Source organism: Rattus rattus, chromosome 12, assembly GCF_011064425.1.
Source record: "Rattus rattus isolate New Zealand chromosome 12, Rrattus_CSIRO_v1, whole genome shotgun sequence".
Lineage (NCBI taxonomy): Eukaryota > Metazoa > Chordata > Mammalia > Rodentia > Muridae > Rattus > Rattus rattus.
This window is the reverse complement of record NC_046165.1, coordinates 49,678,416-49,702,029: the sequence shown is the minus strand read 5'-3', so window position 1 is coordinate 49,702,029 and position 23,614 is coordinate 49,678,416. Positions and strand designations below refer to the sequence as shown.

The 23,614-nt window shown below is 43.4% G+C and overlaps 1 protein-coding gene across 1 annotated transcript in view; it reads left to right on the top strand.

Annotated features, from left to right (window-relative positions):
- The window catches only part of Htr2a (5-hydroxytryptamine receptor 2A), a 66,267-nt gene extending 43,039 nt beyond the window's left edge, over positions 1-23,228 (top strand). The window contains 1 exon segment of the mRNA XM_032917716.1: positions 22,077-23,228. Within this exon segment, the coding sequence (XP_032773607.1) occupies positions 22,077-22,879 (803 nt within the window). The 3' untranslated portion in view covers positions 22,880-23,228.
- Positions 23,229-23,614: the final 386 nt, after the last annotated feature.

Below are 23,614 nucleotides of genomic sequence, written 5' to 3'. Positions count from 1 at the left end.
TGACATCACATTCCTTGGTGCAGATCAAAGTGCTTGATGGCTGCTTTTTGTAGGGAGGCAAATTCTACTGTTTCGGAGACTTTAGACTAAAATGAAAAACCAAGGTCTGGGATCAACCTGTCATGATGTTTGGCACCTAATGTTCCCTAGCCCCCAGCTGGTGTTGCCCATTTGACAGGTTGGCCAAAGCAGAGCCCCGGCACCGTCCTTGCCACCTCCCAACATACCTAGGTGGATGCTGCAATTCTCAGTCTCCCACACTCATTCCTCCCTCTCCACCCCCTGACCTTTGGCCCAGGTTGGGAGCTGGTCTTTTGAATGCACTCGTACTGTATTCTCTAAATCAGTCTGCATATCTCTACTAGTCTCATTTCTAAAACAAATGCTGTCTCTCTCCTCTCTCTCTCTCTCTCTCTCTCTCTCTCTCTCTCTCTCTCTCTCTCTCTCTCTCTCATAAAAATCTTTGACTCTTTCTAAAACCCCAGACACTGTAATGTGCAAGACTGACCAGGAATGCCCAGCCTTGAGTCTGCTCACCTCTGTATCAACCCCAGCTCCTCGCAGCTCTTACTCTCCTTCATTAACGCAATTGCCCTTGGGGTGCTTTCTTTCCTCTACCTCCTAACCACCAGCATTCATCTCTTCTTAAAGGCCCAAGGGCTGACTGAGGGAGAGGCCCATGCCAGAGGAACCCCCAGCACCTTCTTGCTCCGGCCTGGACAAGCCTATGTGCTGCCTAGTCTTACGTCAACTTGACCCAAGCTAGAGTTATCTGAAAAGAGGAACCCTTAATTGAAAAGAAAAGCCTCCCTAAGACCCGACTGTGAGGCATTTTCTTAATAAGTGATCAATAGGGGAGGCCATAGTCCACTGCGGGCGGGGCCATCCCTGGGCAGGTGTCCTGGGCTCTACAAGGAGCCAGGCTGAGCGAGTCATGGGGATCAAGCCAGTAAACAGAACCCCTCAATGGTCCTGCATGTGCTCCTGACTCCAGGTTCCTGTCTTGGTTTTCCTCAATGATGGACTACAATGTGGACGTGTAAGCCAAATAAACCCTTTCCTCCCCAAGTTGTTTTGGTCATGGTGTTTCCTCACAGCAATAGAAACCCTGACTAAGACAGTGTATATCAACTTAGATGACTTTACTTGGACAACATGAAAATCACCGTTCCTTTAAAACTTGTTTCTTCCTTCATGAGTTCTTATGCCAGAAACCCCCAGTCTTTTCCTTAGCGCCTATACCTAGTTAATTACTAAGTCCTGCCAATTCCATCTCCTCCTTCCTGTCCCCGATACTGCCATCACCACCCCCCTTGTTTGCTCTCGCATCCTCTCTGCCCTTCTAGCCCAAATCCATTCTTCACATGGCCAGGCCATTCACCACATCATTTGTTCTCTGCCTGAAATCGGTTGAGAGCCACCCATTGCCCCCAGGATGAAGCTACATTTTCTCTAAATGGCTTGCAAACCCCTTCAAGATGTGCCTCTCACATCTTCGTCTGAGCCCAGCTCTGTCTCTCGAGCACCCTTACCTCATATTGAATTACTTTCCGTTCTGATTATGTGCTGAGCTTTCTTGCCTCTGGGGCATTTATCCAATTTGTCTGGATAAAGTCTTGGTGTTTTTGAAGGCTTGCTTGGCTATCAGTTTCCACAGAAATCTTTCCTAATCGGTTCTCAAATCCTGTCAAGTGCTCCTCCCTGCATGATAGGGTCTGAATATTGGAGTGTGTCTCCAAGTCTGTATACTGAAACCCAAATGTAATGTACTGGTGAGAGCCGATTAATCCTGGGGGCAGAACTCTCATGACTGGGTTGGCACCTTTGTACAAGGGACCCTGGGGAGTAGCTTTGACCCTTCTGCTATGTTGAAGATTACATGAATAAAGTTTTGTGTATGTATAAGGAAGACACCCAATTACTGTTGCCTGCAATTTAGATTTTCTAGCCTTAAGAATTGTAAGAAACAAATGTGTATGATTTATAAATGGCATTGTTGGTAGTGTTTTGTTATAGCAGCCTGTTGGGTCTAAGATGCCAGTGTGTCTCCTACCTTGTACTGTCTTCATATCAGTACTTATCATAGTGATATATAAATGTCACCTACTGACCTGTAAGCTGTTTGGCGATAGGGACCATTGCTGTTTTGGACAAAGGTTATATTTCTCAGGATTGAACCTCATGTCTGTCACACTTTCAGTAAAATATACCCTTTCATGAACCAGTTATGAATTAAATAACAGTATGTCTCTTAATCTAAGTTATAAGGAATCTAATCCAAGTGTGAAATCATTCATAACCACCACCTTCAATTGTATCAGTGACCTCTATTGCATCAGCCTAGAATTTTGTTCAAGAAGCCTCATGAGTCTTGCAGAATTCACTGCCACAAACTTGAAGGGGTGTTCAGGGTCTGTCTTAGGGTTTTATTGCTGTGAAGAGACATGGTGACAACAGCAACTGTTATAAAGAAAAACATTTAATTGGGGCTGGCTTACAGTTCAGAGGTTCAGTCCATTATCATCGTGGCAGGAAGCATGGCAGCATCCAGGCAGGCATGGTGCTGGAGAGGAGCTGAGAGAGCAGGAAGAGAGCAAGACTGGGCCTGCTTGTGCATGTGAAACTTCAAAGCCCAGCCCAGTGACAGACACACTTGCTCCAACAAGGTCACACCTAGTCCAACAAGGCCACACCTCCTGATAGTGCCACTCCCATTTTCGTTCAAACCACCACAGGATCCATGTTCATTTAAAAGACCTGTGCCCCCCAGGAGCAACTGAGCCTCACGGCCATTTTTAAAAGCTCTCTTGCTTTGTGAAATCTGGCTGTGCTTTCTACCTCTTGAATTTCTGAAGTTTATGGCATTTCCAGTAATATTTCTTAAATAATGTCCCTTCCCACCTGCCTTTGTTAGGAAATTATGAAAGTAATTAGATTTATTGAAGTTTTCATTGGAAAGATAGAATTCTGTGCCTCAGCTTTGACTTTGTGGTCTCAAAATGGTATATTAGTTTGATTATAAATCTATGAGGGACTGATGCCTTGCTTTTATTTTAATGAGTTTCTATAGAGAAATTTTTCAATTGTGTACTCTCCCAAGGGATGAGACAGTACTGGCAGTGGCCCAAGAGTGTCTTGAGTCTTGTTCTCAGCCCACGGCTAAATTGCTCAGTTTTCTAAGACAAGGCCCAGGAAGGGACTGCTTTCATCTATCCCTTTGTCCTCAACTCACAGCGTGTCATCGTTTTACCCTATCGGGTGCTGGGAAGCAGGTCCCTGTAAGAAGGTCTAGGCGAGAATAGGAGCGATCAGCAGACAGCATAAGTTCTAGCATCCAGTGCCATTTCAGACCTTTGGTACCTCTCACTTTTGTAGAGCCTACTTACATCCTCTTATAAATATTAATAAGCTGTGCTAAATAACTTAAATGTTCAACTATTAGGTGTGTCCACTGGATAGAAACATTTTAACAGAAATTTAAATGTACTAATTCTGAGATCACAAATTTTTGTATTTTGGATACTACTTTTTTCAGGTCTTAAAATGCTCCTAGATAAGTCCTGTGAAATGTCTGTCTCTGAAGATCAGAATGGTTATCAGACTTTCTGTGTTTTAGCCTGTGAGTTGAGTAGGCGTCCCTGAGTTTGAACAATCCACAGCATCCCTTCTGAACAATAGTGAAAAGGTGGATCAACTTCCTGGGTTTGCTGCAGCATGGTTCTTGTCTCCCTCTGGAGATCAGGAGACTAGGATCAAGGTAGCAGCCAGGCTGCTTCCCTCTGGGATCCTCTCAAGAAAATGCACACAAACCAATCAGGTAGAGGCAATTACTCCCTCTTCCCATGTATGTCAAGCTGACAATCAAGAGCTCCATGTCTCTGTGCACAGGAGTCTTTCTTGACTCAAGTCATCAGTCCTGCAGATCATAAAACCTGGAACAACTTTTAATCTAGAAAGAACTGGTCCTGGAATGATAGTATTTTCTTCAGTATCACCCCCCTCCCAATCCCTCTTAGATGGCGTTCCTATGCCAACCAGTCCCAAACTGGTCCAGCCTACAAATGAACTGTTCAGATGGACTAATGAAGCCTTTTTTGACCATGTCTACAAAAAAAAAGTCTTAGTGGGGTGGAGCAGAGGCGTGTCTCAGGGAACAGAGGAATTTATAAGCCCACAATGGGATTAAGAGGTGCTAATGTCCACAATCACCTTCCTGAGTCAGGTAGTTTCCCCTTCTCTCAGGATCAAAAGAGAGAAGCCTGGAGAGATGGCTTAGCTGCTAAGAGCACTGCTTCTCTTCTGGAGGACCTGGGTTCAATACCCAAAACCTACATGATGACTCAGAACCATCTAACTTCAGTTCCTGGAAGGTACAATGCCCTCTTCTGGACAGGTATTAGGCACACAGGTAGTATGAAGATGTGCTGACAAACACTTATACACATAAAAAATAAATAAATAAATAAATAAATAAATAAATAAATAAATAAAATGTAAAAAGTAAAGAGGGCCTCATCCTGTTCTGAAGGTATACTAGGTGGGACTATAGACTACTCCTCTCAATAAGAGGAAGACGATAGACTCAGAGCCAATTGAGAAGCTAAATATCTACACACCAGATCATTCATTCATCTGTAGGAACCATAGGCAGCCCAGAGCAGAGGATTAATGAAGAAGCCACAGAGTAGACAGTGCCCTAGTATAGGCTCCACACTGCCTAGCCAAGGGCTGCCCACCTTTTGCCCAAGGCAGAGAGAGGAGTGGTGGCCCAGCATCTTCTCTAGCCTGGGAGGAATGGAGAGTGCACGAAGACTACATTGGAATCACCTAGGAGCTCCGTGGGACATGCCTGTGCCCACTCCCTCAGCCTTACCCACAATGCAAAGTGAGACTCCATGTGGATTCAGTCAGATATTTGGGTTTATTTTTTAAGTTGGCCATCGGTCCCAATGTGTATCCAATAACCAATAATAATGCAGAGAGGAACGAGAGCCGTTGGCTGGCTTCTGAGCTTTCTCTCCTGCTTCTAAGCATTAAGTTAGAGGATTTTGAGGTAGAGTGATAATCCACGCAGATGTACATGGAGGTTTCCAGACAGGATATGGGCACATGATACCTTTTAGCCTGACCTCCATGGAAGTCAGCTTTTCTCCTTCAAACCACAAGAGAGACACAAGCCAGGCCTATGAACTTGCTCCATCTGCAAAGCCAGACAAGACCAGTGGGTGGGCCTTCCTCTCCCTCAGTTGCTTTAACAAATCAATATTCCTGACTCCTGCTTCCACTTCCAAAGACTTCTGTGATTACATGGGGCCCATCTGGGTGGTCAAAGTTTCCTGCCTGTGTTTAATATCAACTGATCTGGATGCTGTACTCCTGACTGTTCCTTTAACTCCTCTTTACTGTAGAACATGACCTAGGGCATAGCCATACATTCTGGGAGTCTTTAGAACACCATTATTCTGCCTACCACAAAATGTATCAGGTACAAATGTTTAATGGGCTACAGAAAACTAAACAACTTCCTGTTATTCTCACAAAATTTAAAAGTTAGCTGCATATCTTAGAGAAGTTGGCAGCTGAATACACACACACACACACACAGACACACACAAACACACGCACAGACACACACTGACACAACACACAAACACACACAAGCACACAGACACACACACAAACACACAGACAGACACACACAAACACACTCACAGACACACAGACACACACAGACACACACAAACACACACAGAGACACACACACACACACAAACACACAGACACACACACACACAGCACATGTACCCACAATATTGCTATAAGGATGATCTTACTATTATAAACCTACCCCTGTGAAATTGAAAACTATAGCAACTTTCTAGAAGTTTCTATTTTCATCCTATAGATTACCCACATTGCAGAGCCTTTCCTGCCTGTCAGACTCTAATAGGTGCTTTGGTGTTAACCTAGCAAATGAACTTCTGGGATGTCAGGGTGCCAAGTTTCCCCAGTGGCTTATCACCATTCCTCTGCATCTCATACAGGGTCTGACACATTTGTTTTCGACTGTGACTTCTGTTGCTTGTGGTGTTTCCTAGTTATAAAGTACTGTCCTGTTCTCAAGAAAGCAGTGTCCAGAAAAAGCAGAACAGGGAAGCTGTCAGCCTGTTTTACCAACAGGCATGAACATGTGTGCACACAGACCCCACATATGCAACATATTCACTGTTCACCTAGGCCTAGTGATTCAAAATGTCTTATGCATTAGAGTACTAGCAGAACCCACCTTCTAAACTTAGACACACAAATGTAAGTGTCTGCATTCATCTTTAAGGGTGTCTGCTCTCCATGGCCCCACTCCTGACATCCTCCACAGGTTAAATTGGGGGAGAATCAATGTCAATACAGGTCTAGGACACCACCTCTCCGGAATTCAATGACAGAACTTAACATTATAAGAAAGAGTGGAAGAGGTGGTAATTTAAATAATGTTGGCCTGTAAATTGTGCATTAAAGGCTTATAGTAAAAGACAATTATCCCTTCACACTGAGGTCCAGAAGCTACCCCCATGCTGCCTTCATTTTTATGTCTCCTCTGGGAAGCCATGACCTGCTTTCACCTCCACTGCATCCTAATGGCTCTAAATATGGCACAAGCACACAAAATGGGTGTGTGCTCAAAAAACACTGCACAGGGTGCAACATGACTTCTAGGCCCCTACGACCCAAGGATTCAGGACCCAAGTGGCATGTCTGATCACCTCAACTCTTCAAAGAGAGAGAACCTGGCCCCTGAACCTGCGCATCTCATGTCTAAATAGTTAGACTGGAGCCACACAGCATAAAAGAACAAAGACTACAGCGCCAGATTGAGTGTGGGTCAAAATTCTAGTTCTGCCACTCGCTGTGTGACCTTGGGCAAGTTGATTAGCCTTTCTGTCTCTCCATTTTCTCATCAGCAAATAGAGATAATGCTACTGCACAGGGTTGCTATGAGGAATAAGCGAGCTAATTTGCAGAAAGCACTTAGGGAGCGCCTGGAACACAGTAAGCTTGTATAATATTTGCCGCTAATCTGACTTGTTTTTACTTATTGTAGGTCATATAAAATACTGTGCTTTATTATGACATTTTTGCACATATACCTGTATATATCTGATTCGTTTGCACGTATTTACTCCCGTCACTGTCTTTTGTCCCTAACTAATCCCCATTCTGTTTTAAAGTGGGTGTGTGGTGGTTGTGACCATCCCTATGACAAGTTTGCCCAGTACAGTGTTAGGTCAGAAGCATTAAGAGAGTTTTATCAGCTGGGGCATTGCGGGCAGCACGAATTAGAGGCTTCTCTAATCGAGAGATTATATAGAGGATTCTCAAATTAATATCTTTATCTGCATTTTCTACAAAGCCCCAGGTGCTGAAATTATTAACCCTCAAAAGACCTATAGTTGGGCAGTCTCTTAGGTCTATCGCTGAGACAATGAGAAAGTCTTCCTTTCAGTCATAACTGCTTTGCTTCATTTTCTAGGTCAGTTATTCCGGAAACTTTATTTAAGCACTGTGTGCTGGGCATGACCTTAGGAAGAATCTCTGCTCCAACAGAGCTCACATCCGTGGAGACAGACACCCACCAAGCAAACAAATAAACCAATAAAGTGGCCTCAGAATGTGGCGAATGCTTAAGAGGAGGCCAACCAGAAACCAAGCTCGGGGGTGATTTAAGGCAGCTCCAACTGAGCGGTCAGGAAGGGACCTCTAACGAGAGGGTATCTGTGAGGACAGACAATCGTTAAGGTCACAGCTATGTGAGTACCAATGGAGAAAGTGTCCTGGCACTGGGACCAGCAAGTCCCACAACCATAAAGAAGTAAGCAGTTTATGGAGCTGAAGATCAGAAGAGCCAACAGTGAAGCTCTAGTATCCTACAAGAGGCAGCGAGTGGTGGAAGGGAGGAAGGCCAGTACATGCCATGGACTTGGAGCAGTAAGAACATCGGGGAAGAGCAAACCTGGGTCCCAAAGGCACAGTGCAGGCCTAGCAATGAGACTGGAACGGTAGACTTGGTCACTAAGTCCCCCGCAGGGTAGAATGTGCATGAGTTCCTAACGTTACTAGGATGCTGCTGGGGAACATAATGAACGTGTTTCCTCTATGTTCTTGAGCCGAGTACACAGACACACAGACACACAGACACACAGACACACACAGAGAGAGAGAGAGAGAGAGAGAGAGAGAGAGAGAGAGAGAGAGCGCAGTGCCATTTCCTGGGCTAAGGGAAATGGGTGATGGCACGCAGCCCATGACACTGCTATGAGTGTGCAATGAGTGTGCAAAGGTAGGAGATGCAAAACTAAGAGGCCAAGCAGGCAGCTCGGTCCGTGCATCTTCCTGATTGTGACTGTGCCCTGCTCTTGGGGTGGAGGTTCAGTTTGTCGATGTTTTCTAACTCTTTTTTCTGCTCCTTGGCCCATGTTTAAGTAATGGGAAATCTTGAATAATTTCCATACGCATCTCAATGCTCCCACAAGTGAATGCAGTTAATCCTCAGAACCCAGAAGCATTGGCTATAAAACGAGAGTCATGAAAATGTTAATAAACCTCAAGTTGTCAAGGGATCTATGAAAACTCCTTCCAACTGGCCTATAAACACAACAGCCTAGTTAAAGCAGACAGGACTAACATCCTCCAGGCCAAGGTCCTAAAGCATTTGAGTTATGGGAAAATAAAATAGATCAGATCTAGCTTGCATTCCTAACTCATCCTTGTGTTAGCCCTAAGGGTAATAGAAAGCCATAGATTATCTGGTCATGTGTGTTTTCTTCATAAAATGGGAAGAATACCTCCTACCCTGTCAGCTCCTTGTTGGGTAGACCATCTGTGATGACCTACACCAAGCCTGAATCATCTCTCCCTGCCTGTTACCTTTGAATGTGTATTTGCATGAAGCATTGAATATAAAGGAAAACCATTTCATTCGATGGCCATCAAGCTCTATTGAGCTCTTTACAAGAAAGCTGTACTCCATCTTCTTGGTAACGACCAGATAAACTCCATCAAAGGTGCTTTTTAACTTGAAGCCAGTGCCTCTTGCTGCAAGCTTAATGGCACACTTAGACTGGAGAAGCTAGAGCATGCACAAGTAGGGATTAGAGAGCCCAGGAAAGTTTCTCTGGCATAGAAAAATAAATAAATCTTCCTCCAAATCCCTGAGCCAACATGTCAGAGTAGAAGGCAGAGGTGCTAAACTCTTTGCTGGGTTGCAGCTTTCCCGTTACTCAGCTCATGGCAAACAGAACTTGAGAGGAAGCAAAACTCAGAGTTCTTCACCTGGGCTTCCCTGAGCTGGATTTAAAATGTGAGGGTCTGGGCTAATAAGACAGGTGTTGAAAGATGAAATCATAAAGAAGCTCCCAGGATTCTAGGAGCTCAAGCACAGCTAAAACAGAAGGAAAATGCTGAAGTGGCTGGGGTTAGCAGAGGAAGTTGCTAGTTAGGGATTTCCGTGCCCTGAGAAGGCGCTGTCAAATTGAGAATTTACCTATCTGTGTAAACGTGGTGTTTTCTGAGCCCAAGGACGTGAATCTGAAATGAAGCTGAGAACAAGCCTAGCTGATCTCAGGATTTAGGAACCAAATAAAAAGCCACTTTGAGCCTTGTGGTAGAAATGGTGTCAGTTTATCAGTACAGAGACAGTGACCCCAAGGGTAAGGCCAAGGTGAAAAGCCCACAAGGGATGTGAATTAAAAAGAACTCAAGAGAAATTCTCTAAAGCTCTAAGCCTGCCAAGCTAATAACAAAATGGAAAAGTGTATCTAGCCCACAGACACATTTTGTTTCACTGTACAATGTGTCTCAGTTTTCCTATTAATTGAATCTGATTGCACAGATATCATTTACCAGGCACTGGGTCTACCAACCGTCCTCCCCCAACCTCACAGCTCAGGTACGCTACTGAATTATAAACACTGGCTCTGGAAGCTTCTGAGGTCATGGTTGGTATTGAGGAGTCTGTGCTTCCCGGCTGGTGTGTGTGTGTGTGTGTGTGTGTGTGTGTGTGTGTGTGTGTGTGTGTGTGTGTGTGTGTGTTGTATCTGTGTGTGTCTGTGTGTGTATGTCTCTGTGTGTGTCTGTGTGTGTATGTCTCTGTGTGTGTCTGTGTATGTGTGTACGGTGTATGTTTCTATGTTTGTGTGTGTCTCTCTCTCTCGTGTGTGAATGTGTGTGTTTGTGTGTGTATCCAAGTGTGCACGCCATGTGAATGTAGGAACAAGAGGAGAGGACCTTGGGCATTTTTCTTTATTATTCCTGGTCTTACTCCTTTGACACAAGCTCTCTCTCACTGAGCCTGAGGCTAGGCTGCTGGCCAGAAGGCCCCAGTGATCTTGTCTCCATCCTCCACATTGTGCCAGTGTTACAGGTAAGCATGACCAAGTTTTATAGGTACAAACTGGGGATTTGAATTGAGGTTGTCATCCAGAAAATGTTCTTACCCACTAAGCCATCCCCATGACACCCTCTGCCAGAGTCTCTCGTTAAACCTGGAGCTTGTAAATTCATCTAGATTTGTTGCCCATGAGTTCCAGGGATCTCTTGATCTCTGTCCCCTGCCCGGTTCCAGCTCTGAGGTTCCAGTTTTGTGCTACTCCGTCTAGGTTTCCTTTTTTTCTTTTTTCTTTTGTTTTAATTCCACCATCACTTTCCCCTCCCTCCTCTCCTTCCAGTCCCTCCTTCTCACCTCTCCTCTGCAGCCTCCCAGCCACTCCTCCCCGTTTCTCTTCAAAAAAGGTCCAGCCTCAATAGCTATCCACCAGCCATGTCATATCAAATTGCAGTAAGACTAGGCACTTCCTCTACTAAGCCAGGACAAGACAACTCAGTTGGGGGGAAAGGATCTCAAGGCCGTCAACCAAGTCAGAGACAGTCTCTGCTCCCACTCTCGAGAGTCCCACAAGATCAAGCTACACAAGTAGTGCCTGGTTTTTCTATGAGGGCTCTGGGGATCTTAACTCAGGCCCTTGTTCTTGGATGGTAAGTAATTTACCAACTTAACCATCTTGCTAGCCCTATTTTTTTTTTAAAGTATTAAATACTTGACCCTATTCTAACTGCTAAAGTCACAGAAAAACAGTAAAGCCCAACAAATGTGAAAAATGGTGGGGGTGAACAACAGAAATTAATTAGCCATTACAGCAGCTGCATATCATACTCCATGTTGAGTAAAATGGGTGTCAGCCCCCACACTCCAGAGCTGTTCTCAGCATGATTTCAACATTTAGAGGAAGTTCATAAGAACTCTAAAACCTCTCAGAACTCTGTTTGCCAACTTTTCCTGAGACCTAGACTTGGAGCCAGTAGCCACCAATTTTGGTTTGGGAAGGAGTGAAGTGAACAAATGAGGTGAAGCAGTTGCCTGGGGCTGGAAGGCTCACCACACTTGGTACCAGGTACTGTTTCACACATCTAAGGCACCTATTGCCAGGGGCTGAGCCCCTGAGCCCCAAGTACAGAAGGGGCCCTTACATAAGCAGCGCATGTTCTTCACCTACCCATTGCATCTATGGTATAATTTTACTTCTGAGCTTTCAGCCTGGAGTCCAGCCTTCTCCCACATCCTTGACGTGCTCAGTATCACTTTATTAAGCCTAGTTTCTGCTGCATCAGCCAGAAACCGTTTCCATTTCTTAAATCCAAACACTTTGACTAGCAATGGAGTCAATGAGGACCTATCACTGGGAGCTTCATAGAAAGAGGGTCTCCCATGCTAATTCTCATGAACATTAACGCCAACCAAGGAATCCCACTTGCCGTAAGGCCCACAGAGAGAGGCCATCGTGAGCATCTCTTTATCCTTTCTTTGCGAATCTGACTCATCATGTATTATCTTAGTCATAGCCATTATTTGTGCCCAATATTTAGTGTTGGTGGTGGGCTCCATTGTTCCCGTCCCAGAGAACAATATGTTCAACACTTCTCTTACTTGCCATGCTAGCATACGGTGTTGCTCTGAAGGGCCCTGTCTTGGGTGGTTAATGGTTTGAGGTTAATAGAAGCCCGTGTATAGAGGAGTTAAGCCACACGCACATCTCCAAACTAAGTTATAAAAATGATTGCATTTCTGTTGGAACCCAACAAGGGCGGCTAGAGGTTTGGTCAACAGCAGCCTGGATTTCAGGTAGCACGAAGAACTCTGAGCATTAGGGGAGCTGACGGAGCACTCTTGTCTTTGCCAGCTGTCAGACAGTACCACAGCTGCCACTAATGGCACAGCAAGTCTCATTTCCATTCCTGATGACAATCCTTTTAAGGGACATTACTGAACAATCCTCATTTTACAGAAGAAACTCAGAAAAGAGAAGAGGCTCACTTCAAATAACAGAGGAGGCAATCTGGACTTTTCTGATATAAGCTGTTTTACTCTCTTACACTAGTGGCCTTCAAGGATGCTGTGTGGGTCTTCAGGAATCCCAAGGACACTCTTCAGGATGTCCAAAGGGGTCAATGGTATTTTCAAAATGGTGGTGCTCTTCTTCCTGACTCATCCTCTTATGAGAACAGGGTGCAGTTTCCAGATATAAGGATTAGTGATACACAAAGACTGGAGCTGATAAACAGAGCCCTGCCAATTCACCATGTTCTATGAAACCAGACAGAAGACAGATTTTCACTTATAAAACAGTGCCATTTCACATTTATTTGGGAAAATACAGGGTTTTTTGTTGTTGTTGTTGTTTAAAATAAACTATTTGTGCTAATATGTAATATTTTACCATTGAATGAATCGTTAAAAACTGCCTATAAAGTGCTCTTCTGAATTTCTGAAGCAATAGATACTTGAAAGTCCCCAAAACAAAAGTTTGCTGGACCCTTTAATGATTTCTAAGTGTCTAAGCAAGTCTTGATACCAAATATTCCAGGCTAATGTACTTTATAGTACCATTCAACAAGGACAAAGTTCTTGCATCTTTTCTTTTAGCAGTGGGATGCTGATGATAACCCTGACACTGTCTACTCCCCCGCCCTGCAACCTTCTTTGAGACTGATGACACCAAAAGGTCTTGGATTATAAAGTAACTGACCATAGTAAAGCCCCCTCTTTTCTTGAATCTCTAAGTATCTCATTCAGTAAGGACTCAATTAAATATTTGATTGATAAATAAATGACCAAAACTGATTGCTGATGCAGATGGAGGACCCACTCAGTGTCTATAAGAAACAAGACATGAGTGTGGAACTCAGTTCATAGCTCATCAGGGACATATTTGGTGAGCACTGACAGGGCCTTGAGTTTGGCTCTCTCTCTCTCTCTCTCTCTCTCTCTCTCTCTCTCTCTCTCTCTCTCTCACACACACACACACACACACACACAGAGAGAGAGAGAGAGAGAGAGAGAGAGAGAGAGAGAGAGAAACAAATCAAAGGGAATGTGTGTGGGTGCGTCTAAGCTTGCAGTGGCACAGAGAACTGGAGATTGCCCTGTGGGCTAACACAGGGAGGCCGGGTACACTTATGCCAAGATACGCTCGGCCAGGTCCTTGCCTCCTTACATGACTCTCGCCCAGAACTATGAACTCCCTCTGACCACCCCACTCCACCATCACTCAGCCATGCTTATGCTTTGCTTTGCTCTTCATCTCATTTCCTCCTGCGCTGCCTCCTTAATAAATCATGTATGCACATTTAATTTTCTCTATAAGATCCCGGGCTTCCTGAAGCTTCACATATGCCCTTTGTATTACCTACAGAATTTCACCCAGCGTGAAGTGAATTGTAATTGCTTTCATCTAAATAAATCTTGGAAGTTTACAAAAATAATTCTAAACCAGTGTATCACTATTTCCTCATCAAAGTCCTACATGAAGACGAGGGCAGACTTCTCTCCTTAATATCCCTTACCTCGAAGGCTGAATCATTAAAATCCCACCGCCTGAGGTCAGGAGACAAACTTCTGTTTTAAATACTCTCTTTCCCCACGATACAGTTCTCTAGTTTCCCACTAATAAATTTACCTAAGAAACAGCTTTAAGCAATATAATGGGCCAGGAATCAGAATAGTAAGGAAGAAAACCAAGATCCCTGATTTCCACACGGTACTGCCAGCACCCATAGCCATGCCCCTCTGTGGTTTGGGCTCTTCAGGTAGGCTGTTCTGTGCTGCTTCATCCTGTGGGTAGCTCTTCTGTTTCACATAAACGTCCACTTCACTTTCTTCTGCCATCTGTGACAGATTAACTGTGTTTCCCCAACAGCAATGAAGGGAAACACTAAAATTACTCAGTAATTCCAAGATGCACCTATAAAATGTGTTCTAATTCCCAACCCATCTCCCTCTACCCCACCTCACTTATAGTGCTTGATCCCAAGTCACACAGGCTTTTACCTGAGGTCTGAACTTATAATAAGTGTTTACCTCTGCTATTAATAAAATCACCATCACACAAGTGTAATATTTCTAGAACTTAAAAAAGTCACTACGATGTTGGAAGCACCATGTGAATGTTTAGGGAGTCAACAGTGAGGACAGCATCCTTGCTGGAGAATGATTTGGAAAGCTTTCACAAAGAATCTTCCTTGGGAAATGCCTTGGAAGAAATGGAGGAGGCAGCTTGGAAACACGGTCTCCATCTGCAGCCCAATGGCATACTTGGTAATCATACCAAATAACACGTGTTCTTTCTATGCAAATAGAGTCATGAGACAGGTAGCCTACCCCCAGATGCCCAACTGGCTGCCTAACCCAAGCCCCTGCTTAGCAGGGATCCTGGAGCCACAAACAGCTGTTCATGAAGCATTGGAAGAGGTAGGCAGAACTGGATCAGGAGGGAAATGAACTGTGAGTCTCCGTATTCCCCTGTTATTATTTTACAGTGCCCTTGATGCTCTAAACTTTTAATAATAACATACCAGTATATATTTATCATCTGACTCTCAACCTAACATCCTAAGCTATCCCCTGTGGCTTCTCTTTCATGGCAGTCAAGGTCCATGTGGACCCACCCTATTCACTGCCATTTGAATTTGGGTCAAAGCCAACCCTCCAGTGTATTCTAGATATGCAAAAAGGGACAGCTCATACTAACAACAGGACACTGCCTACATCAACCAAGTCACTGGGAGTAGACATTTATTTGAGGAGGCAAAGTTTCAGAACATCTCAAATCACTATGCAACCAACCAAAAAGGCAAGCCCTGTGCAAGGCTGTTCTGAATAGCTCAAGATGTGTCGGAGAGAAAAGGCTACAGGATTATGTGAATTAAGAATGGTGAATAGTTACACGAAGACCAAATTGCAAACCTAGGGTGAGCTGAATGGTCGGTGATTGCCTGGGCAGCAGGAACTTTGTGGGTTCTCTTTAGTGTAGTATGTTCAATCTAGTGTGTTAGCCCACAGGTAGGTTTGACTTCCCATAGACAAGAGTTGTGTGGACACAGAGCTGCGACGCCCCTCCTTTCCAGACACCAGGACTGTTTCTACACATACTTGTAGACAGGAGTTGCCAAAACTAGACATATCACACGCAGAACGTATTCAAAAAACTTTTCCCCAATAGAAATTCAGGGAAGCTGTAAAAGAATGGGTTCAATAATGTTCCCAGGCGTGACCTTTAACTGAATAAATTGCTGCTTATGAGCATGTTGCTAAACACTCAGCTGAGCAAAGAATACTTAGTGATGCTGGATAACATATATCACTACATGATTATAGTTTTTAAAATGCAGTATAGAAAAATTTGAGTTTATTATTAATGCTTTGTTAGAAAATCCTGACGGCTCCGGCTCTGGCTCTCTTGCCCCTTTGTCCCTCTCTCCCCATCCCCCTCCCCACTTCTCTCCATGTGCTCATGACCGGCTTCTACTCTTCTATTTCTCTCTCTCTCTCTCTCTCTCTCTCTCTCTCTCTCTCTCTCTCTCTCTCTCTCTCTCTCTGTTTTTCTCTGCCCTACCACCCTCTTAACTCCCCATGCCCTAAATAAACTCTATTTTATACTAAAAGAAGAGAAAGTTATAATGAATACATATATATGATATAAAGTGAGTTTTAAGACATGTATATAAGATAATTAAACCAGATTAATTTACATAGTCATCACCCAAAGTTCCTTTATTATTTGTGGTTTCAACAGCAAAGCAAGGTTATAATAATTTGTCTCAGGGACACTGAGGTAAAAGTGCTTGCAGAATAAGCCTGAGACCTCAGTTCGGTCCCCAGAACTGACAGTGGAAAGAGAGAACCAACTCCACAAAATTGTCCTCTGATGGCCACACACATGACATGCCTATGTGTCCTCCCCACAGAAATAATGGATGAATTTTTTAATAATAAATTTCAATGATTTCAACTATGCAGTATGATTCAGGCACTCATATTCTCCAAGGGCAAAACCGGCAAGTGTAACTAAAGCTTCTCTAGAACAAGAACCATGCAGACGGGTGTTGAAGTGACAGCCAACATTCTGCATCTCCAAGTCAGTTCAACCAACCTTTCCGTGGGAGACCGTCACAGTGTTTAAGCCCTGCCTCTTCTCTCCAATGGGACTGGCAGAGTCAGGAGCCACTGAACCCAGCATCTATGATGAGGCAGCTAGGCCACCAGCTTCTGGGATGCACATGGCAGCTTAGCTCTCGGAGGTCACTGGCATGTTTTTTGTTCCAATGTCAGGGCAGAACCTGGTCATTCATATTTCTTAGAGTCTATAAATTACTCTTAGGATGAGATACAGGCACCATAATTTTTTTAAAGCTTTCTGGGTTACTATAATATACAACCAAAGTTGAGAGCAACTGTTGCATGAGACTCAGAGCAAATGAGGGTTTTAAGTTTTTTTTCTAATTTCTAGCCTTAAAAATGTAATGTAATAAGTCTCACTGGAGGAAACTTATTTTGAGATTAAGAATGACAATTCAAATTTCAGAGAACCATTGAATGTGTGTGTGTGTGTGTGTGTGTATGAATAGTATGTGTATATGCATGTACATATGTGTAGGTATGTGAATGTATGTGCAGGCACGAATGTGCAATATTAGTGAAATTCAGTGGTAATTAACAAGTAAGAAACTAGTATGTCTTAATTTTGTCCCTCAATTCCTGTGCAATTCCAAGTAAGTTTCATAAGCTTTCTAGAGCCAATTTTCATCTCCATGTGGTGAAATTCTTATCTACCCTTAGGGTAGTCTGGGTAATATTTATCTAATCCATAAAACACTCAATGTAGAGTGAATGTGTGTGTGTAACAGATCTTGAAATGTTGCCAGGTTGATGAGTGCCATTTTCAGTTCCAGTTTCCCACGTATCTTTAATTTCTCCTTCCCCGCAGCGTGAAGATTTTCCTGTAGCTTTGACTTATAAGATGCTTTCTGTCAAACTGCTAGCAAACCCCCTCTTACACTTCCTTCTAAGGCAAGTGTTCAAATGCAAAGGAAAGGTAACAATCTGAGCAAAATTGAACCCATGACTCAAAACGTTCCTCAGGGTCATGAAATACCTGTTTTAATCTTCTCTGCTCTCAGCCCCCCACTGAAAGCCCCCATACATCGACTCTCAATGTTTCATTTCCCATGAGACCCTTGCTACCTAGTACTTCAAACTTCTTGATTCGAAAGGAAAGTACTTGCCACAAAAGAACCATTAGTTCCAAGATCCTAAATCATAAAAGTGTAGGATTATGAGGAGAGCCTGACTGTCATAGCTGGTAGTTCAGAATTAAGATCCTTTAGCCCATGGTAAGATGCTAACGAGATTGGCGAACTTTATGGGCAAAGCAAGCAGAGAGCTGAGCTCAAAGAGAGTGCCCACCAAAACCTCCGTGTCCGTAGTGTCCATGATTCCCCACTGTTCACTTCACTGTCTGGGATTTAATGCAGAGGAATACAAAACACGCACAGGAGCTCTAATACCTTTACTGCATTTTGATTGCTGTTTCCTTCTCCTCAGGGGGGAAAATATTAAACGAAATGCAGAGTAGCGTAGTCCAAGCCGCTGTCTATTTGTTCATAAAGCAAACTGCTTAATATGCAGAAATTTCAACGAGAGAAGATGTCAGGTCTCCAAAAAGCCACTATTATCAAAGAAAGCAGCCAGAAAATGTAATGCCCTTGAGATGACTGTGGCCATACTCTTGGCTGTCAGCCAGCGTTTCCCTTGACTTCTGAGCCCCCTGTTACCCACACAAAGCCTAGGTAGATGCCTCTGTTCCTTGACAAGACTTTCTTTCCCTTCCTAGAGTGCTGCTTTAATTCTCTGACCAGCCTTTTTACAAATATTTGCTGGTTGCACTTAATTGGGAAGAAAAGCTGAAAATGAATGGCATGCAACAGTAGTCGGGATAGTTTTATTAACCACTTAAAGACTCGTGAGTTTGATTCTCCTCCATCCAAATCAAGGTGTCCTCTCCAAGCACAAAACAATCCTGCCAGTATATCACCCTGTCAGGCAAGTCTTTTTCTCAGACATTTTAGAGGGAGAATCTGTGTCCATGTGAGTGATTCCATCACTGCCAAAACCAAATACCCCACAGGGAGTGGATAGTGTATGTGTTTTCCCCACCCAAGACACAGTTACAAAGTCCACATGATTGAAGGATTGGGTGTTTTCCGCTGTCTTACATTCTGGTCCAGTGAAAATGGCCACTCATTACCAGGTCATAAATAACAGGGCGAAAAGGATTTCAAGGTAGGAGCTTCCTTTGTATTAATCAAGAAAATGAACACCCAAGAATTTAATAACAAAATCATACACCTCTTTGGACAGTTGATATTTTGTTTATATGCATCATGACTAATAGTAATGGCTATAATCCATCACATTAGAAGAGTAATCAACAGTGCTAGCTGTACCAAATTAAAATTGATTGAGACCTCCCATGACCCTGGCAGAAGCTAATAATTACATCATCATTACATCGCCAATAGTGAACAGTCAAAACACTATTTTGCTTCTTATGGTTTATGAACTCTATTATATAAAGGCTAGCATAGAAAAGCTGAGCAAAAATAGATTAGGACAAAATAATGTTGATAATCATTTTTCTGAGTAATTCCACACACAAAAATTATTACCACCTGTTTTGCCATTTGTTATGCTATCTCGCTTGGTCCAGGCACCATGCTGGTGTTCTGCATATTTGATCCATTTTATCTTCACTCCATCTATGAAGGCATGGTTGGTACCAGCCTCATCCCATAGAAGAACTAAACATCACCCAGACCCATAACCATGACTCACATCTAAGTCCATCTGAAGTAGATGTCCAGTGTACCCCTTCTGACCAAGTAAGCTGGGAGTCTATATAACAAGACTGCATGAGTATAAAAATCATCTCTCTCAGATGTGAGTTCAAATACTGGCAGAAAAAGAAAGTGCTCTTCTTATAAATCAGAGGCTATCTTTTATGGCTGATTTTCTGAAGTTCCTGAAGTCTGATGAGGTATCAGAGAGTCTCCGAGCTCTTAGCTCAGAAGGTGTTCTCAGCAATGTGGCAGGTGCACGCAGGAATGATGTCATTTATGTTTACCTTCCAAAAACCAAAACACCAAGAACTGGTATGACCTTGCATAGACAAGAGACAAATATTATCCTTAGTTATGGTGGGGTGGCACTCAGGAAGAGACGTGTCAGGCTGCGAAAACAACTCGGAGCAAAGCTCGTTCCCGTCAAGTACGAGGACCCAAGTTTGAATCCTAAGCACTCATGCAAAGACTTGGGCAAGGCAGCAAGAGGGAGCACCAGGAAGGACACAGACAGATCTGGGGGCTCGCTGGCCATCCAGTCTAGCTGAAATGGTTCTGTGAGAGACCCTGTCTCAAAACATACGGTGGAGAGGAGATTGAAGATATTAGCCTCTGGCTCCCACACGAGCCTAGACAAAGGCCAAGCTCACTGACTCGCTCATGCGCTCTGTCTCTTTGTCTCTGTCTCTGTCTCTGTCTCTGTCTCTGTCTCTGTCTCTCTCTCTCTCTCTCTCTCTCTCTCTCTCTCACACACACACACACACACACACACACACACACACACACACGTGTACGCATACACCCCATACACACAAACACATGGGGCAGGAAGCAGAGAGACAACCTTGTCAAATATTACACCAGGCTCTGGCTGCTGTCTCCTCTACCAGCTGGATGTTAGGACAGTCACACCTGTTTGCAGACAATCAAACTCTGTTCTGACGATGCAAAGTTTGGCTATTTTTTTCTTCTCATTGTTGTTGTTGTTGCTGCTGTGTGGCAAGGAAAGGGTTAAACGGTGGCCCCTGACTCTGGGATAAGCAGGCCAGAGAGCAACATCTTGGGGTACAGAGTGACTGGAAGTACAACGAAGGGTGCTCTGTCATGCAACTCGGGAAACCGGAAATACAGGCCAGTGTGGAAAGGAAATAGCTTTTCCTCAGAGCATCCTTTGGTAAAAGCAGCAAGCTTGAACTAAGTTGTACAGCTATTTCTTGTCCTTTCTCAGCCGCAGGATTCCGCCTCTGTGGCAGAGAAAATAACAGAATAAGAAGTATACCATGATTGTGTTGGCCTAACCAGACTCCCTCAAACCTCTGTAGCTCCAAAAAGAGAACAAACACTCACATTGTGGTCAAGCTAAACGTCACTAAGTAAGGTCCAGTCACCATGGGGAGACTTAGCATGATTAGGGCCAGCTGTGACATTTCTTCACCGCTATACTCCTCTGTCTGAGCTGTATACCTGGATGGCCGTTATAGCTGTCCCAAATCTGAGAATTCCGCAACTGCCGGCTGTAAGCTCATATTACCATGTACTATAGCATTCTGGATCGAACTCATACATTAGACAATAAAAGTCTTCGGCTGCCTTGTTTTTGGCAATTCATCCTTATGAATGTTCTGCTATAAAAATATATGACTTCTATGGAATAATGGAAGTCTGAACACAAATTTGATATTTCATGATGTGGAGGGAAACTAAATTCCCCTTTAGGAGAAAGCCTGTCTATGATAGTGGGTTTCTCTGAAAGGGTGTCACTTTCAAACCTATATAATAAGATGTGTACATGTTTAGTCATATGAAGTCTGAGGTTTGCTTCAAAACAAGGAGGGAGGTCCCAGGTGAGGACCCTGGAGGACACAACATCTGTCCTGAATTTACAACTGTAAAAGCTAAGGGACTTCCTTGGCTTTGTCCGTTTTGGGGTTTCACAGATGTTAAAATTTCTCTGAAGTAAAAACTTTTAAAAACTAACCTAAGTTCATTTTGAATTACTTGAAATTAACAGTAGACAATGTTTTCCAAAAGTAGTTTAAAATATGTCCAACTTTGAAACTGGCCATGGTGGATCATATAACTCAAGCGACTGAAGCAGGATGGATGTGAGTTTGAGGCTAACCCAGGCTAGTAGAAGACCCTGTCTCAACTAGCAAAGGTTTTATAATAAATATTAAACGAGATAGGACGATCTAAAACTGCCACATAAAGTCCTGTGCAAACAAAAGTAACCTACCTTGGTGGTGAGAGTAAATGGGATTTTCCTTTAGTCATTGTTACCTTTTTCATATTTTTCAAATTTGCTAGAAAGCAAATATGTTAGGCTTATACGTTTACAAAAGAAGTAAAGAATGCTGATAGTATAATATGAAGTGGAAAGTCAAAAGAAATGTAGATAAAGTAGAGCTTCGTCCTGTTACCCAGTGCGTGCGTGGGTATGTACGTGCGTGGGTTCATACGTGCGAGGGAACCTGAGTGCGTGGGTACGTACTACGTGCATGGGTACGTGCGTGGGTGGGTACGTTCGTGCGTGAGTGCCTTCCTGTATGCATCATGTGTGTGATACATGCTCAAAACAAACAGCATTAAACTGCCCTTGCGGTTAGCCTGTTGATGAGGTTTTAGTGGTCATTTTTATTTGCTTCATTTTGCCATTTTGTGTTTTTCTCCAGTTAATAAATAAAATATAATCAGAACAATATGGAATATCAATTAGCCCAACTTTCATTGCAGCAATATATTAAACTCCTTCAGTAAGTTGGCTTCAATTCCTTGACCAGCCAGTGTTATGTGGTGAAGTTTTCACTTCATATTCTCAGCCCTTTGATCTGTCTCACTTTCTGTCCTTCCAGGTATATCCATGCCGATCCCAGTCTTTGGACTACAGGATGACTCAAAGGTCTTTAAGGAGGGGAGCTGCCTGCTCGCCGATGACAACTTTGTCCTCATAGGCTCTTTTGTGGCATTTTTCATCCCCCTAACCATCATGGTGATCACCTACTTCCTGACTATCAAGTCACTTCAGAAAGAAGCCACCTTGTGTGTGAGTGACCTCAGCACTCGAGCCAAACTAGCCTCCTTCAGCTTCCTCCCTCAGAGTTCTCTGTCATCAGAAAAGCTTTTCCAACGGTCCATCCACAGAGAGCCAGGCTCCTACGCAGGCCGAAGGACGATGCAGTCCATCAGCAATGAGCAAAAAGCGTGCAAGGTGCTGGGCATCGTGTTCTTCCTGTTTGTTGTAATGTGGTGCCCATTCTTCATCACCAATATCATGGCCGTCATCTGCAAAGAATCCTGCAATGAAAATGTCATCGGAGCCCTGCTCAATGTGTTTGTCTGGATTGGTTATCTCTCCTCAGCTGTCAATCCACTGGTATATACGTTGTTCAATAAAACTTATAGGTCCGCCTTCTCAAGGTACATTCAGTGTCAGTACAAGGAAAACAGAAAGCCACTGCAGTTAATTTTAGTGAACACTATACCAGCATTGGCCTACAAGTCTAGTCAGCTCCAGGTGGGACAAAAAAAGAACTCACAGGAAGATGCTGAGCAGACAGTTGATGACTGCTCCATGGTTACACTGGGAAAACAACAGTCGGAAGAGACTTGTACAGACAATATTGAAACCGTGAATGAAAAGGTTAGCTGTGTGTGATGAACTGGATGCTATGGCAATTGCCCAGGGCATGTGAACAAGGTTATACCCATGTGTGTGGGGCGGGGATAAGGAGGCTGCAACAAATTAGACTACTCCAGTCGACCAACTATAATGTCCTGACAGCATTGGAGCTAGGAGTGTTACGATGCTTTAATCATTGCCAATGAGATCTCTAAAACCATTGGCCTTTTGTGCAATTGTAATGAGGCATAAAATGCATCTAATTAACTTCTATTGTCAAATACGAACCTGGCTGCCATGTTGTGGATGGGTAGCATGGGAGTGAGTTGGTGACCTATTATTGTATATAAAAGTAGCTAGAAATACTGAAAATAATGAATAGCTTCTTTAAAAAAAAATGTGTTTCAAATTCACCACGACATATATTTTGAAAAGAAAAATAGACAGTAATATGACATTTGTATTGCTAATATAATTCATTGAAATACTTGACAATATTTTTCATTCTTGCTTTTTCATAGATGCCATTTTGAAATGTTCACAAGACCGCTAGCATTTGCTGCATTTGTCGTTAATTCTCAGATGTGGAAGGGTTTTAAATGTTATTCGATAACACGCTGCTTTCTCTTCTACTTCTTGGGCTTTACCTGAATTTGAAATGTGGTCTTGTTTCGTATATTTTTCTTCTCTGTAAAGTATCAAAGGATAATTCCACTTTCCCAAGTACAGTTCTAGAACGCGCTTCAAAGAAACAGCATCCTGGAGGTGTTC